Source organism: Dendrobates tinctorius, unplaced genomic scaffold (genome assembly GCF_039654945.1).
Source record: "Dendrobates tinctorius isolate UK_male_01 unplaced genomic scaffold, ASM3965494v1 ptg000116l, whole genome shotgun sequence".
Lineage (NCBI taxonomy): Eukaryota > Metazoa > Chordata > Amphibia > Anura > Dendrobatidae > Dendrobates > Dendrobates tinctorius.
This window is the reverse complement of record NW_027361784.1, coordinates 35,680,913-35,695,728: the sequence shown is the minus strand read 5'-3', so window position 1 is coordinate 35,695,728 and position 14,816 is coordinate 35,680,913. Positions and strand designations below refer to the sequence as shown.

General features: G+C 41.7%; 1 protein-coding gene across 1 annotated transcript in view; it reads right to left on the bottom strand.

The window, feature by feature from the left end:
* The window catches only part of TG (thyroglobulin), a 249,352-nt gene that overhangs the window by 218,365 nt on the left and 16,171 nt on the right, over nt 1-14,816 (bottom strand). The window contains 10 exon segments of the mRNA XM_073590435.1: nt 46-166; nt 1,030-1,145; nt 1,924-2,001; nt 2,490-2,615; nt 4,049-4,288; nt 5,083-5,664; nt 6,593-7,687; nt 8,812-8,997; nt 11,943-12,086; nt 12,341-12,447. Of these exon segments, the coding sequence (XP_073446536.1) occupies nt 46-166; nt 1,030-1,145; nt 1,924-2,001; nt 2,490-2,615; nt 4,049-4,288; nt 5,083-5,664; nt 6,593-7,687; nt 8,812-8,997; nt 11,943-12,086; nt 12,341-12,447 (2,795 nt within the window).

Below are 14,816 nucleotides of genomic sequence, written 5' to 3'. Positions count from 1 at the left end.
TCCGGAGGTGCATCCTAGAAGTGTCCGCCATTAGATTTTCGTAACAATTCTACTTACAAGTGACATTCTCCGAGCCAGCAAAGTCTTTTAGGAGAACTTTGCCACTTATTGGATTCACACACCAGGACTCCGTCTCTGATTTTTGCAAAGTAGCATATTGGCCAGTCTAAAATAAGAGAAGATTTATAAAACTGGAGATCAGTCCGATCGCCACTGTTTACCCATTTAAATGCTGATGGCCATCTTTGACAGCAACATTTATAGTTGTGATGCCTTTCGTCCCTCCCCCTCCCCTACACCATGATGTGATTGTGAGGATCTCATGGATGGCCATGACAGCCGGGCTCCAATGGCAAGGAGTGAAATCTGCTAATCTCACCCTAATGTTTGGCACTAGTTCCCCTACAGAGGAGAATCCCTAATTGTTCTCACCCCCTGGGTGTAAAGGGGATTGGACCAACCATGGCAGTGGCCCCCCTATTCAAGATACCTGCATGGTCGACCTCTATAGTATATCCACACCATTATCGAAGAAACTTGGATCCTATATTATGGTGACATAGACTGGGGCTCAATGGAGCTACATATGACCTCAATTCTTATTACCTATATTTGTCATCAATCACAAAAATGGCCCCCAATGCACCAAATGAATGAAATTTGCTAATGTGGAGTTGACTAAGACATGTTATTTTCCTAATTTGAGACATTCTGTCATCTTGAGGCACTAGGGTATTGAATTACATATTCTGCATGTACAGTAAGGACGCATCTGCAGTCACCAAAGAACCCAAAGGACGAAACAAAGCAACAACAGGACTCAAAATGTGCAAAAGTCACATCATATGACTCCCTCGCAAGGGGCATTTTCTGGCTGTGTCAGCCTGATCTTAAAACACAGGACTCATTCTTCTTGTCCTTGATGAGAAGTCTTCACATCACTTGTACAGTTCTGGCTTTGAATATGATTACATAGAGTAGTTGTCATGCAGATGCAACACCGCGGATTATTACGGAGTGATACATTACCTCCGTACAGCGTGGTATAAATACATTGGATGTGCCATTCTTCACGATAGAAAATTTCTTGGGCATCCAAGTGGCGATCAGAGAATTCATCTGAGCTTGTTGACAGGAAGTCCGACCTACAGAGATCCAGATATTATATTCCTGAGTTATGCAAACCTGTCTTAATCTGGGCATAGACACGAGACATTTCTTGGCAAATCAAAACAACTTTCATGCTGTTTGCCAGCAATCAAAAATCTGTGGCTCACGATGTTATCAGTGTAATCCTATCCAACCATTGCAGGATAGAAAAGCCTGGTGGCTTCTCCCTTAAGTCTTTGTTTGGAAATACGAGTGATACAGTAGACCTTTGAAGACCTGCAAAAGTCTACACAGCCCATGAGAATAAAGTTGAATGCTTCCTCCATACTGGACCTACAGCAGCACACTTGGACCTTTGGAGAGTCTAGTGGATCTTTGGAGACCTGCAAAGCTCCAAACTGCCAATGAGAATTAAATTGGAAGCTTCCTCATTCCTGGACCTACAGCAGCACATTTGGATCTTTGGAGACCCTTGTGGACTTTTGGAGATCTGCAAAGGTTCACACTTCCCATGAGGATAGAGCTGGAAGCTTCTTCCACCCTGGACCCACACCAGCAGTCTGGAACTTTGAAGACTTTTGTGGACCTTAGAAATCTGCAAAGGTCCATACTGTCCATGATGAAGAAATTGGAAGCTTCCTATATCCTGAACCCAAAGTAGCACCCTTGGACTTTCTGAGACTTTTTTGGACCTTTGGAGACCTGCAAAGGTCCACACTGCCCATGAGAATGAGCTTTGAAGATTACTCTAATCTTGGACGCACATTCTTGGCTGCCCCTATGAGGTCTATGGTCATAAAAACAAAGTCTCACACTGTGGAGGTCCCGAGCTTCTCGTCACAAGGGATCCAGGAATGTATCCACCTTCATCATCAACACACCAATAGTGACCTAAAGAAGAGATGAACCAAATGTAAAAAAAAAAAAAAAAAATCAATGGATTCTCCAAAATTTGAAATCAGTTGGTAATTATTTCTGCTATCTGTAGAGATATTATTGAGATTTTATGTTAAAGCAGAAGGGTCAAATGATTCTGCCTTTCTCATCTGACCTTCGTAGTTCATGCCATATGGTCTACTCCACACAACTTTTCATGTTATCAGAGAGTACCCCGTCCATAAAACAGATCTATGGTTCCACCAGCACATGAATGCCACCAGGTCGGTGCTTTGCTTTAGGTGCATCTTTAGGCCCTTTTGATTGCATAAGAAGGAAGGTGGCTTATAAGACAATACACTATCAGGCAGTTGAGCTTTACCAATTGGGGTGAATCTGGCACTGACCACCGCGTTCTTCAGAAATTTATGAATAAAACTTTATGATGAATCCAAGTTATTAAAAACCCACACAGAGAAAACCATAAAATAATAGTTCCTCACCTGTACCCTGATAAAACTGAATGGGGTCCCAGTTTCCAAGTCCGTCACACTGAGGTCTGTATGGGATGTATGACAACTGGGTGGTCCCTCTAGACATTTCTTCACTTTCCTGGAAAAACTGAAGGGCTGAATAGATGAAGAAGAAAACATTACTAAAACATATAAAGACTGAAGTGTGTAAGTGTGGTGTCCCAGGAGCTGTCCTACTGGCGAGTGAAACACATGTCGTGTAGTAGTGAATCTGTTACAGTGTGCCAGAGTTAATTAAATACTTCTAGTTTGTTACTGTGAGGAGCCAACCCATGAAGGTCCCTCCTTCGGTGAAACATTACTTTGTCTGTACCCTCCAGTAATTGTCCTGTAGACAAACAGAACAAACCACACCCTAGCCATCCTAAAACCTGCCAAGACCTTAAACCTGGCCCAGCTGGCCACTCCGCAATATTTGGTGCCTCCCTCATGGCACACAATATAAGTACCAAGTTTTAATCTATTAAGGACTTGACTTTTTTTCAACCTAAAGGACCAGGCATTATTTTATATATTTTTTTTTCATTACTGTATTCCCAAAGCTATTACCTTTTTTATTTTCCAAATTTTTTTTAATCAATGTACCCTTACAGGAGATTTTTTTCGGTGAAGAGGTGTAGTTTTTTTACTGTCACTTTTTTTGTAGCACATTTCATTTGATCAACTTTTATTACTTTTTTTGAGAGGGTAATTGCAAAAAAACGACAACGGTATTACTTTTTTTTTTTTTCATTTTTTTCACTGCGTACCATTTGGCATAAATAAAGTCCTTCATTTTTATTTTTTTAACAAATAAATTGGTGCGATATCTGTTTTTTTATTTTTACTATTTGTAACCAGTAAGATCATTTTAAATAGAAAAAAAATCTTAAAATTTTGGGAGGAAACTTTTCCTTTTGCTCCTCTAGGAAACTTGAAGCTATTAACAATTGTTATAACACTTTGGAATAATTAGAAATATTATCTGTCAGTGTTATCCTGACGGCAAACTATGAGGCCCAATAGGCAGATAGTGATGGCAAACCGATGGGGTCAATGTTAGGCCCATGGCTGCCATAATATAAAATTTAGAACACTACAATTTATTGATTTTGAGCTGATGGGCTGAAAGATGTAGTATCTGAAATTTTAATAACTGCAAAGATGAGAGTTATTTCTAATCCTGGCAGTTCTGGCAGAGGTATAGATGTGTATATTGTGGGCAATGGGCAGCACCTATGAGATCCCTGAAACAAACTTTAACAATATTGAACATGTGGTCAAATGAAAGTCATGCAGGGGCCCTGAAGCAACACATAATGAGCCCTCGCTCTGCTCTAACCTGAAAATCGTATCATTGCGTTGGTCATCCCTGTTTCTTCACCTTGGTCTACTAGCAATCTGCATTAAATTTTCTACCACCTCATCATCAACATTGGTCTCTTTATCAGTAAGACTGTGGCCTCATAAAGGTGGGCCACATAGCAGCCTATGGTCATGGTCTTAGTGAATAATACATGAAATATATAAATACTGCACGTTACACGTACTGGAAAAGGCAGCAAGCTTAAGACCATATAGGTCTCTAGTCAAGAACTTCTCCGATAACACAATCCCCGATTTCTGATCCTGTCTGTACAGCAGATCTGTGTCCGATAGTCGGATGCCGTTGGCTGCTAAGAAGGTGTAGGCCAAAGGAAAATTGGAAGAATTTGACACATCGATGATGCTTCTGGCATCTTTTAGGAATTGTAAGGTCTTCAGTCTTGCAATTTCACAAGACCCAGGGCCTAACAAAAACATACAAAATTCAAAAACAGGGTAAGGGTATTTTTTACTTAATTGCGCAATGCTTCAACCTAATTTACCCACATTTTATCTTAGAGCTGTTGCTGCATAACATACAACAAAAAGTTATTCCCCTCCCACCATGGAGCCCTGCTCTTGCCTCAGTGAATATGGGTTTGGCAAAATGTAAGATATGAAGAACGGGTACACTGTATGGAGACAAAAGGTAGAAGGCATAAGTAGCAGCTAATGCTGCATTTCTGCGAAGAAGATCATAGCATCTCTTACTAAACTTTTGTTAAAAATAGTCAACTTAAAGAACAAGGATAAGAGTAAGGGAACATTTACTCAAGAAGGTCTTGGGTCCCAAAAGATCATGCCTTTCCTTAGTGAAGTCAAGTGGCTCGAAGAGGATTTTTTAAATGTTGAGAGGTTGACTCTATGTCAGGGTTCAGTTGACAAGGAATGACAAGACCACTGAAGAACATTTGCTTGGTTGTTGATGTTTTGGGTCATCAACTTTTTGGGAAATCCATTCTTGACAACAAAGGCTTCTCAATGATATTGCTGAACATTGCAATAGTCAGTCTAGAACTTTATTTTTTTTTACATTTCAAAGGGTCAAGACAAGACTAAATATAGAGAAGTTGTCAAAGCTCCAGTTCTTCAGTGGTCTCTTTGGTGTTTCCACCAAGGTTGAAAAATCTCTCAAACTAACTAAACCACAATGTTAGGTTATAGACGACAACATGACCACTGATTTTCACAGTGGAACTGTCTTTTTATTTAAACTTACATTTTGGGATCATGTTTGGGGGTTTTTCTGTTGCTTCAAGCTTGTCTCCATCCATATCAATGCACCAACAACTACGTGAATCCTTGTGTCCAAGAGGTGTGGAAAAATCACTATATGACCCTGGATAATAGGTGAGACTTCCACTCATCAGTCTCCAGATGATGTAAGGATTGAGCAGTATGTTATCAGATAATAACATGGTCACATTGCCTTCCAAGATCTCGTGTGGGACATCACTAAAGAGGGAATATTGGGAGAAAGCAGGGAAAACATTTTGATGACCACTGTCGTAAAGGGTCTTCACAAAGTCAGAAAACCTTTGAGATAAAGATTCTTTGTATTTCAGAATGGCTTTCAGGGTGTCGGAGAATGAGACAATTCCCGTCTGTTTTGTCCACCTCTCGTATAATTCAAAGGCTTGCTCCGTTGGGCCACTGCATTGAATGGCCCTCCATTCTCCTTCAGAGGAGCACTGGGGGACATAAACTTGTAAAGGATCAAGCAGTGGTGTTGGCACATATAACAATGACCTTGTGGCCTGTAGAAAGGCATCACTGCCAGCCAGTTGACAAGAACTTGGACCTAAAATAGAAAACAAATCAATGCAATATACTCATTTTTTCTCCTTATATTTTCAATACTGTCGAACGCAATCGCCATTTTGGAAAATATCTACTTCTTAAAATTTTCTCTTGACAGTAACTTGACAAAAAATTGTCTCCCTGTTAGAATTCTCCATTGATCAGTTACATCTATGGAGAAACCTGATACCAAGCATTAAATCTCCCTGCAGCTCCCCCACAGGAGAAATTGAGCAATACACATCTGTCCTTTTAAATGAATGGTTTGTTGTGTAATGCATGACAGGTTCTCCAGAGAGAGAAATGCCCTATGGAATCACTTCCTAATGTGCCTAGAAATGAGGATACTGAAGTATAGGACCTTCTTCTATTATCTCAGAATCTCAGAATTTACTATTAAAATATAAACAAATAGGAGACATCATACTGTATGGGGGAAATGTTTGGGAAATCACACTGTATTGGGAGATACTGGGGGAATCATACTGTGTTGGGAGACATTGGGGAAATCAAACTGTGTTAGGAGACACTGAGGAATCATACTGTGCAGGAGGGACACTGGGGCATCATACTGTATGGGGGTAACACTGGGGGCATCATACTCTGTGGGGGAACCCCTTACTGTGTTTGGGATAAAGGGGGTCACCATACTGTGTAGTGGGAAAATACGGGCATCATAATATGTGGGAGGAGACAGGGTTCATCATACCGTATGAGTGGACACTAGGGTCATCATACTGTGTGTGGGGGCATCACACTATATGAGGGGCACTGTGAGGGCTTGCTACTGTGTGTGTAAGTGTGCTATTGGGGCATCTTTGGGGTTTAATAATGCATGGCGGCCATAAAAAAGTTATTAAAATGTATAGGCACATTATAGGGCCATAAGAGACACTTGTTTGTATTATGTGGTGAACAGAGAAACTTACATTGAATATTTTCTCCAGATAATTTTTGAGTTCCCGGAATATTCTTGCCCTCTAAATCAACACAAAAACAATGTCTGCCAGCACACTGCAATGTCAAATAATTTCCTTTTTGGTCACAAGCTGGAATATACACATCTGAACCCGCAGGTTGTCTTCCCTGGAAAGCTATTTGAGTCTTTCGCTCCTGCAAACACTTTGAGGAACACGTTGGTTTTTGTCCCTTTGTCCTTGTTTCTTGAATTTCTTGACCTTGTTCATCAACACACCAACATTCAGAGTCACTGCACTGAACTTCTTCATATCTACCATCCTTGGTACATGTTGGCACAAATACCCCGGTTTCCACGTTCTTCTCACAAGCTTCAGACTCTATCAGCATCTTCACAGCTTCTGAAATGTCTTTCGCAACATTCGACGGAATAGAAACCACATCTCGGAGAAATGTTGAAAATTCCTTTCGTTCCAAGATGAACTCAAGAAATTGAAGACGATTGCGATTTTCTCGTAGATTCACCGTACGCCCAAAACTAGCCAGTATTGGTTGGTTCAGGTTAAAGTCTGGTTTAGATGAATTTGATGAATCCTTCGTCAAGTAAGAATCTTCATCCGAGGAAAATAATTTTGCCAGTTCTTTGAAGTTCCCTCCACTGTACGTTCCTGTTAAGCCAATCTGTTGGAAGAAATCAGTAAAGCTGAATTTGCTGTTTGTGCCAACTGCACTAGTGAAGTTCAGAGAACCCAAATTTTTAAGAAATTTGCCACCAAAAAGGGTTTGCTGAAACGCTACAGGGTTTGAAGCGAACTGCAGAGCAAATTCTACTTGGGTTTTGGAAGAGAAAAGCCCAAGAATTGCATCTCCAAGGAAGGTTCTCAGCTGAATCCTTGAATCCTTTGCAGCTTGACCACCTAAAGTCAGAAGTCCAGAATTCAGAAATGTCTCCACCAAATAGGATGGACAGAATTTTGAGCTGATTTTTGCTCCTGATTCTTCTTCTTGAGTGAAGAACAAACTCTGCTGACTAAAGTGACCTACAGGTCCATAAAACAGAGTAGAAAGTGCTTGTCTTCTTCTGGTTGGACAGTCATCAAAATTATCTACAGAAGTAAAGAAAAAAAAATAAATTATAATTAAAAAAAAACTATTTCTATAATATTTATTCTTATTATTTTTAGAAGGCGACAGTGTTTTTCTTATTTTTCTATTTTACTATCCATAGTTAACCCTGAAATATTCCAGTTTTCACATAGGCCCCTGAAGCAGACTTAATAAGTTAACTTTAAACAGCTTTGCTGTGTAGACTGGGAAATAATCAGCAAAGTCATTTTGTTAGAGAGTTAGCTCTATTGTAGTGCTGGAGGGCTGGATAAGAAACGATAGGTATCAATATCAAGGCAAGTTAGTATATAATATTTTTAAGAGGAGGCATGTTCTTACATTTTTTATTCGGCTACCTATAATAAATAAATTCTGAAATATTCCAGTTTTCTCACTGTCCACTGAAGCAGACAAAATAAGCTAACATAAATAAGCTTTGCTGTGTAGACTGGGACAGAGTAAGCACAGCCATTTCATAATGAATATATAGTCAGATCTAATGTACTGATGGTGGCCTGGATAAGGAATGGTAGTATAAATATCAAAGCAGGATAGTACATAATATTTTTAAGAGGAGGCGGTGTCCTTCCATTTTTTTTTATTTTACTACCCATAAAAATCAAATCCTGAAATATTCCAGTTTTCACACTGTCCACTGAAGCTGACACAGTAAGCTAACATAAACAAGCTTTGCTGTGTAGACTGAGACAAGTTAGCAAAGCCATCTCATTATGATTATAGTCAGCTGCATTGTACTGCTGGAGGTCAGAATAAGGCCAGAAAGTAACATGATGCACATAGTTAAGTCTGTGTATGAAGTCAACCTCTCACTCCCTGATCTCTAGGACAATGGCTGTTCTCCATCAGTTACTTGAAAATGTTGAATTATGGCATGACCCCGTTAAACTTTAGAATTCCCATATTTTTCACAATAGGAGACGCCTCTCTTTTGAGATCTGCATCAATTACCTGTAGTGGCTACAAAGAGCATTACTCTGGAGGTCCCAGCAGATCCACGCACTACACGGGCAACCTATCAATTTCTATAGGAACCATAAAAAGCTTCATTTCACCTGTGGGGGCGCTGTAACAGGATTAAACACTTGCTGAAGATGGTTCTTACCGCACTTTGGAGTTTCTCCCACAATTCTTGTTCCAGATTTTTCCCGACCCTTATAATCCACACACCAACACTGGCCCCCTTCTTGGCATTGTACAGAATTATAACTCCCATCATCTTCGCAAGATGATACGTGCACATCCCCCATCTCTGCAGATGTAAAGTGCTGGACTTCACAAGCTGATGGACCTATAAGAAAATCAGAGACAAATATATATAATAAAACACAGAAATGTATATAATTATTGTTATGGAGTGATGTTACGTGGGTATCATTTTGTGTCTGTTTGTATTTTACGGATTTCCATAGTGTTTTCTTGTTGCCCTGTATCATTCCGTGTATTCCCCATACTGTCTAGAATCTCAATTACCTTCCAAAAGTCTGATAATTGATTTGGCTCACTAAAGGTACCATCACATTTAGCGATGCACCAGAGATCCCGACAACGATACGACCCGGTCAGGATCGCTGGTGCATCGCTAAATGGTCGCTAGTGAGCTGCCAAACAGGCAGATCTCACCAGCGACATAGCAGCGGTCAGCGGTCGTTACTTACCTGTCAGACGCGGCGATGAAGACGTCATCCTGCCCGCGTCCACGCATCGCTCGTCGGCGCCAGCAGGAAGCGGCCGACGAGAAACGGCCCAGGACGTTCTCGCGCGATCAGCGATAACCAACGGGGGAGCCTGTCGGAGGTAAGTATCACACATAGCGATATCGCTAGCAATATCGCTGCTGCGTCACAAAATTGGTGACGCTTTAGCGATATCGTTAGCGATCTCGCTTAGTGTGACAGGCCCTTTACTGTCTGCAGCCTGACTGTATCTATGCCTCTTGATGAACCCCCTATGGTGCCTTAATCCCCAGGGCACCTTTGTCAGGTCTGGGAGGCCTGAAAACCGCCCCAACCTGTCTGACTACCCGTGGACATAAGGAGGGGGCTGGGGAGGACAGGGGTGGGAGAAGTTAGACCCTGTGTGATGATGATCATGTGAAGACGGACGTCAGAGAGAAGGGGAAGCATATGTTCCCATTTTATCCTCTGTCTGCTGGATTATTGGACTCTCATCTCCTTGGAAATTCATCCTGTTACTGAACTGCATCCGTGTTCTGGGTTATTGTATCCTCAGTGTGGTGGATTGTTTATGGACCTTTTAGTTTTGCCTATAATAAAGGTCTTGGGATTGTTCACACTTCCCTTGCTCTGTTAATTGTGTGGTATCGGAGAAGGACCCCGTGACAATTATATTCAGGAAATAACCAGGTTATACCAGCTGTACATATATACCGTAAGTATATATAAGCAATCCCCAGGTTATGCCAGCTGTACATATCGAACTACAGTATATAAAGAAGATACCCAGATTATACCAGCTGTACATATATAATTATATTCAGGAGATACCCAGGTTTTGCCAGCAATACATACAGTGCCTACAAGTAGTATTCAACCCCCTGCAGATTTAGCAGGTTTGATAAGATGCAAATAAGTTACAGTCTGCAAACTTCAAACAAAAGCAGGATTTATTAACAGATGCATAAATCTTACAAACCAACAAGTTATGTTGCTCAGTTAAATTTTAATAAATTTTCAACATAAAAGTGTGGGTCAATTATTATTCAACCCCTAGGTTTAATATTTTGTGGAATAACCCTTGTTTGCAATTACAGCTAATAATCGTCTTTTATAAGACCTGATCAGGCCGGCACAGGTCTCTGGAGTTATCTTGGCCCACTCCTCCATGCAGATCTTCTCCAAGTTATCTAGGTTCTTTGGGTGTCTCATGTGGACTTTAATCTTGAGCTCCTTCCACAAGTTTTCAATTGGGTTAAGGTCAGGAGACTGACTAGGCCACTGCAACACCTTGATTTTTTCCCTCTGGAACCAGGCCTTGGTTTTCTTGGCTGTGTGCTTTGGGTCGTTGTCTTGTTGGAAGATGAAATGACGACCCATCTTAAGATCCATGATGGAGGTGCGGAGGTTCTTGGCCAAAATCTCCAGGTAGGCCGTGCTATCCATCTTCCCATGGATGCGGACAAGATGGCCAGGCCCCTTGGCTGAGAAACAGCCCCACAGCATGATGCTGCCACCACCATGCTTGACTGTAGGGATGGTATTCTTGGGGCCGTATGCAGTGCCATCCAGTCTCCAAACGTCACGTGTGTGGTTGGCACCAAAGATCTCGATCTTGGGCTCATCAGACCAGAGAACCTTGAACCAGTCTGTCTCAGAGTCCTCCAAGTGATCATGAGCAAACTGTAGACGAGCCTTGACATGACGCTTTGAAAGTAAAGGTACCTTACGGGCTCGTCTGGAACGGAGACCATTGCGGTGGAGTGCGTTACTTATGGTATTGACTGAAACCAATGTCCCCACTGCCATGAGATCTTCCCGGAGCTCCTTCCTTGTTGTCCTTGGGTTAGCCTTGACTCTTCGGACAAGCCTGGCCTCGGCACGGGTGGAAACTTTCAAAGGCTGTCCAGGCAGTGGAAGGCTTACAGTAGTTCCATAAGCCTTCCACTTCCGGATGATGCTCCCAACAGTGGAGACAGGTAGGCCCAACTCCTTGGAAAGGGTTTTGTACCCCTTGCCAGCCTTGTGACCCTCCACGATCTTGTCTCTGATGGCCTTGGAATGCTCCTTTGTCTTTCCCATGTTGACCAAGTATGAGTGCTGTTCACAAGTTTGGGGAGGGTCTTAATTAGTCAGAAAAGGCTGGAAAAAGAGATAATTAATCCAAACATGTGAAGCTCATTGTTCTTTGTGCCTGAAATACTTCTTAATACTTTAGGGGAACCAAACAGAATTCTTGTGGTTTGAGGCGTTGAATAATAAATGACCCTCTGAATAAACTTTTCACAATTTAAAAAAAAAATATTAAAAGAAATAACATTCTTTTTTGCTGCAGTGCATTTCACACTTCCAGGCTGATCTACAGTCCAAATGTCACAATGCCAAGTTAATTCCGAATGTGTAAACCTGCTAAATCTGCAGGGGGTTGAATACTACTTGTAGGCACTGTATATAATTATGTAAAAAGATGCCCAGGTTATAACAGCATGCATCATGGGTGATCAATGCACACAGCAGCGCTATGCAAAACCATCCAGTAATCCTCAGATCTATGACTTACACCTGAATTTTCCTGAAGTGATGAGCTGAACGCCCAGAAATCGTCTCTGCAGCATACGATAAATGGCGGTTTCGGGGAATGACCGTGAAGGTGAAAGTGCTGAAAATACGGTGTCATAGATTTCACCCAGAAGCATCTCTAAACCTGGAAGAACAGAAATATATGGCGGTATATTGGCGATATAACGCTCCAGCTCATTGGAGAAGACAAGTCTTATCGGAAAAGAAGAGGTGATGGGAGATTTCAGCTTCTCCCTCTCCCTGAGCGACACAGCACACAGGTAGGAGTCATTTTCTTATGTCATACATCTGGCATCCCCAGAAAAAAAATGTCAGTAGACTTAAGCAATAATAGAAGAGAGGGGTCACAGACAAGAGGGTCCACGTCCTTCAACTCACCAGTGCCCTTAAGTTCACGTCCTAGGGCATCAGCACAATAGCAGTATCCAGACACCTCTGGAAATGATTCTCTGAGAGATTTAAAAGACCTAAACGAGTCTGGAAACCTGGGAAGAAAAAGGAATTGAATATAGAGCACTAATTATTCTGTAACAGTTTATCCAAATCGTCTGTGCCCTGAGGAAATGAAATTTCTATAGATAGCAATTTACAATTTTGATTTAAAGGGGATTTTTCACTGTATTATTTTCATTGAAATTAGCGCCTCCTGCAATTGCTGCTGCTTCACTGATTCTGGAACAGTTTTTCTTTTTCTTCTGTGTCCCACCGTTCCAAAGTTATGCTCCCTGGTAATAATGATGCAAATTTTGCCTTCAACCCACTGCTCATATATCACAGGATTTCCTCTCATGCTGGCCAATCAGAATGCGGCCACGCCCAAAGAAAAGTTCTGAGGTATACACCCATTTAGTTGAAGGGAATATTTGCATCATTATTACCTAGGGACATAACTATGGAATGCAGGGCCACAGAAGAAAAAGAAAAACTGTTCTGGAATCAGTGGAGCGGCAGCAATTGGAGGAGGTGCACAGCTTAAATGGAACATGTTGGCGGGATTGTGCACAGTAACCTACAGACAATGTCAATGTAAGCAGAATGTATTGTACAATCTGGTGATGAATCCTCCTTAATGGGGTTGTCCGGGCTTTTCACATAATCTCAGTACGTATCTGGGCAGCAGAATTATGACAATAAGTAATTTACTTTCTGTCACTAGTTTGCACGGTTTTCTAGATATTCTGAACAGAACATCCAAGGGGGGGGGGGGTGTTATGGCGTTGAAATGAGAACTAGTCGTAACCTCCTACTCTACTCCAAACATGCCCTCTATAGCAACAACCCCACCCTCCATAGCTACAGGCCCTCCCCGTCCACATGAAGCAGCCCTCCTCACACAGTAACGAATTCTTCCCCTCCAGCAGCCTCACTGCAGAGAGCTGCTCCTCCCCCAGACACGCACTGAACAGTGATCTATGGAAAGTGAATCTAGTGAGGAGGGAAAATCGCCCTGTATTCTGGGCCACTCCATGATAGCAATACATAACTCATTATCAGTAATTCCTTCCCTCACTGTCCCAGGCTGCTGGCAGCAGTGAGAACAGACTGTGTGATGGCCAGTGATGGGGGTCTGCCGCTTCTAATCTGCACAGGGGATGGCAGTCACTGATGTAATCTGTTGTGTGACAAAGCCTTTGCTGTGTGAATGAGACAGCTCTGTGTCACTGCTGTCTTCACACAGCAGCAGATTTGGTGCAGTGTATGTGTGAGCAAATTCATTAAAAGGGGGTAGTCGCTACGAAAACGTCACCCAGCATTCATCTGATCATCGCAGGTCTGGGTCTCGCATTCCCAAGCAACCGGATGGTTTTCCTGGGGAAGTTTTCATCAGATACAAACCCATGATGGAGGAATGTTCCGGGACAGACATTCTGCAGAAGCTCCACAATTACTACGGTAGTAGGAGAACATCATGTGTGTGCGATAAACGAGAACCTAAATAACAGCATAGCGCCTCTGATACCACTATCCACATATCTGTGCCACAGCATGCAAGAATAAAGCCGCCATATAGTGTCCCCATAACAGATAATGCCCGGGTCATACCACAACACTGCGCAAATCTATGAATGAGGCTAAAGACCAGCACCAGAAGCCAGCGCTGCAAATCTGCTGATCAAACTGGAACCAGTGTAACGTTCCCGTCAACCCGCGGTGCTCTGCCCCTCAGCCTCACATGCTCGAGGGGCCATAAATGCCTCCTGCTGCGATCAGATGACCGCCATCTAGTGCTGTCTACAAAGAGATCAGGAGCCGCAAATACCTCACAGGAGCCGTCAGACATGTGGTATACTAGAAATATCAGTAATCTGTGCTGAAAGAATACATGACTTGTACTATAAATATCTGTAATCTGTTCTGGAAATATCCTTGATCTGTACTAGAAATATACACGATCAGTACTAGAAATATCCATGATCTGTACTAGAAATATCCATGATCTGTACTAGAAATATACACGATCAGTACTAGAAATATCCATGATCTGTACTAGAAATATACACGATCAGTACTAGAAATATCCATGATCAGTACTAGAAATATCCATGATCTGTACTAGAAATATACACGATCAGTACTAGAAATATCCATGATCTGTACTAGAAATAACCATGATCTGTACTAGAAATATCCATGATCTGTACTAGAAATAACCATGATCAGTACTAGAAATATCCATAAACTGTACTAGAAATATACACGATCAGTACTAGAAATATCCATGATCTGTACTAGAAATAACCATGATCAGTACTAGAAATATCCATAATCTGTACTAGAAATATACACGATCAGTACTAGAAATATCCATGAGCAGTACTAGAAATATCCATGATCTGTACTAGAAATATCCATG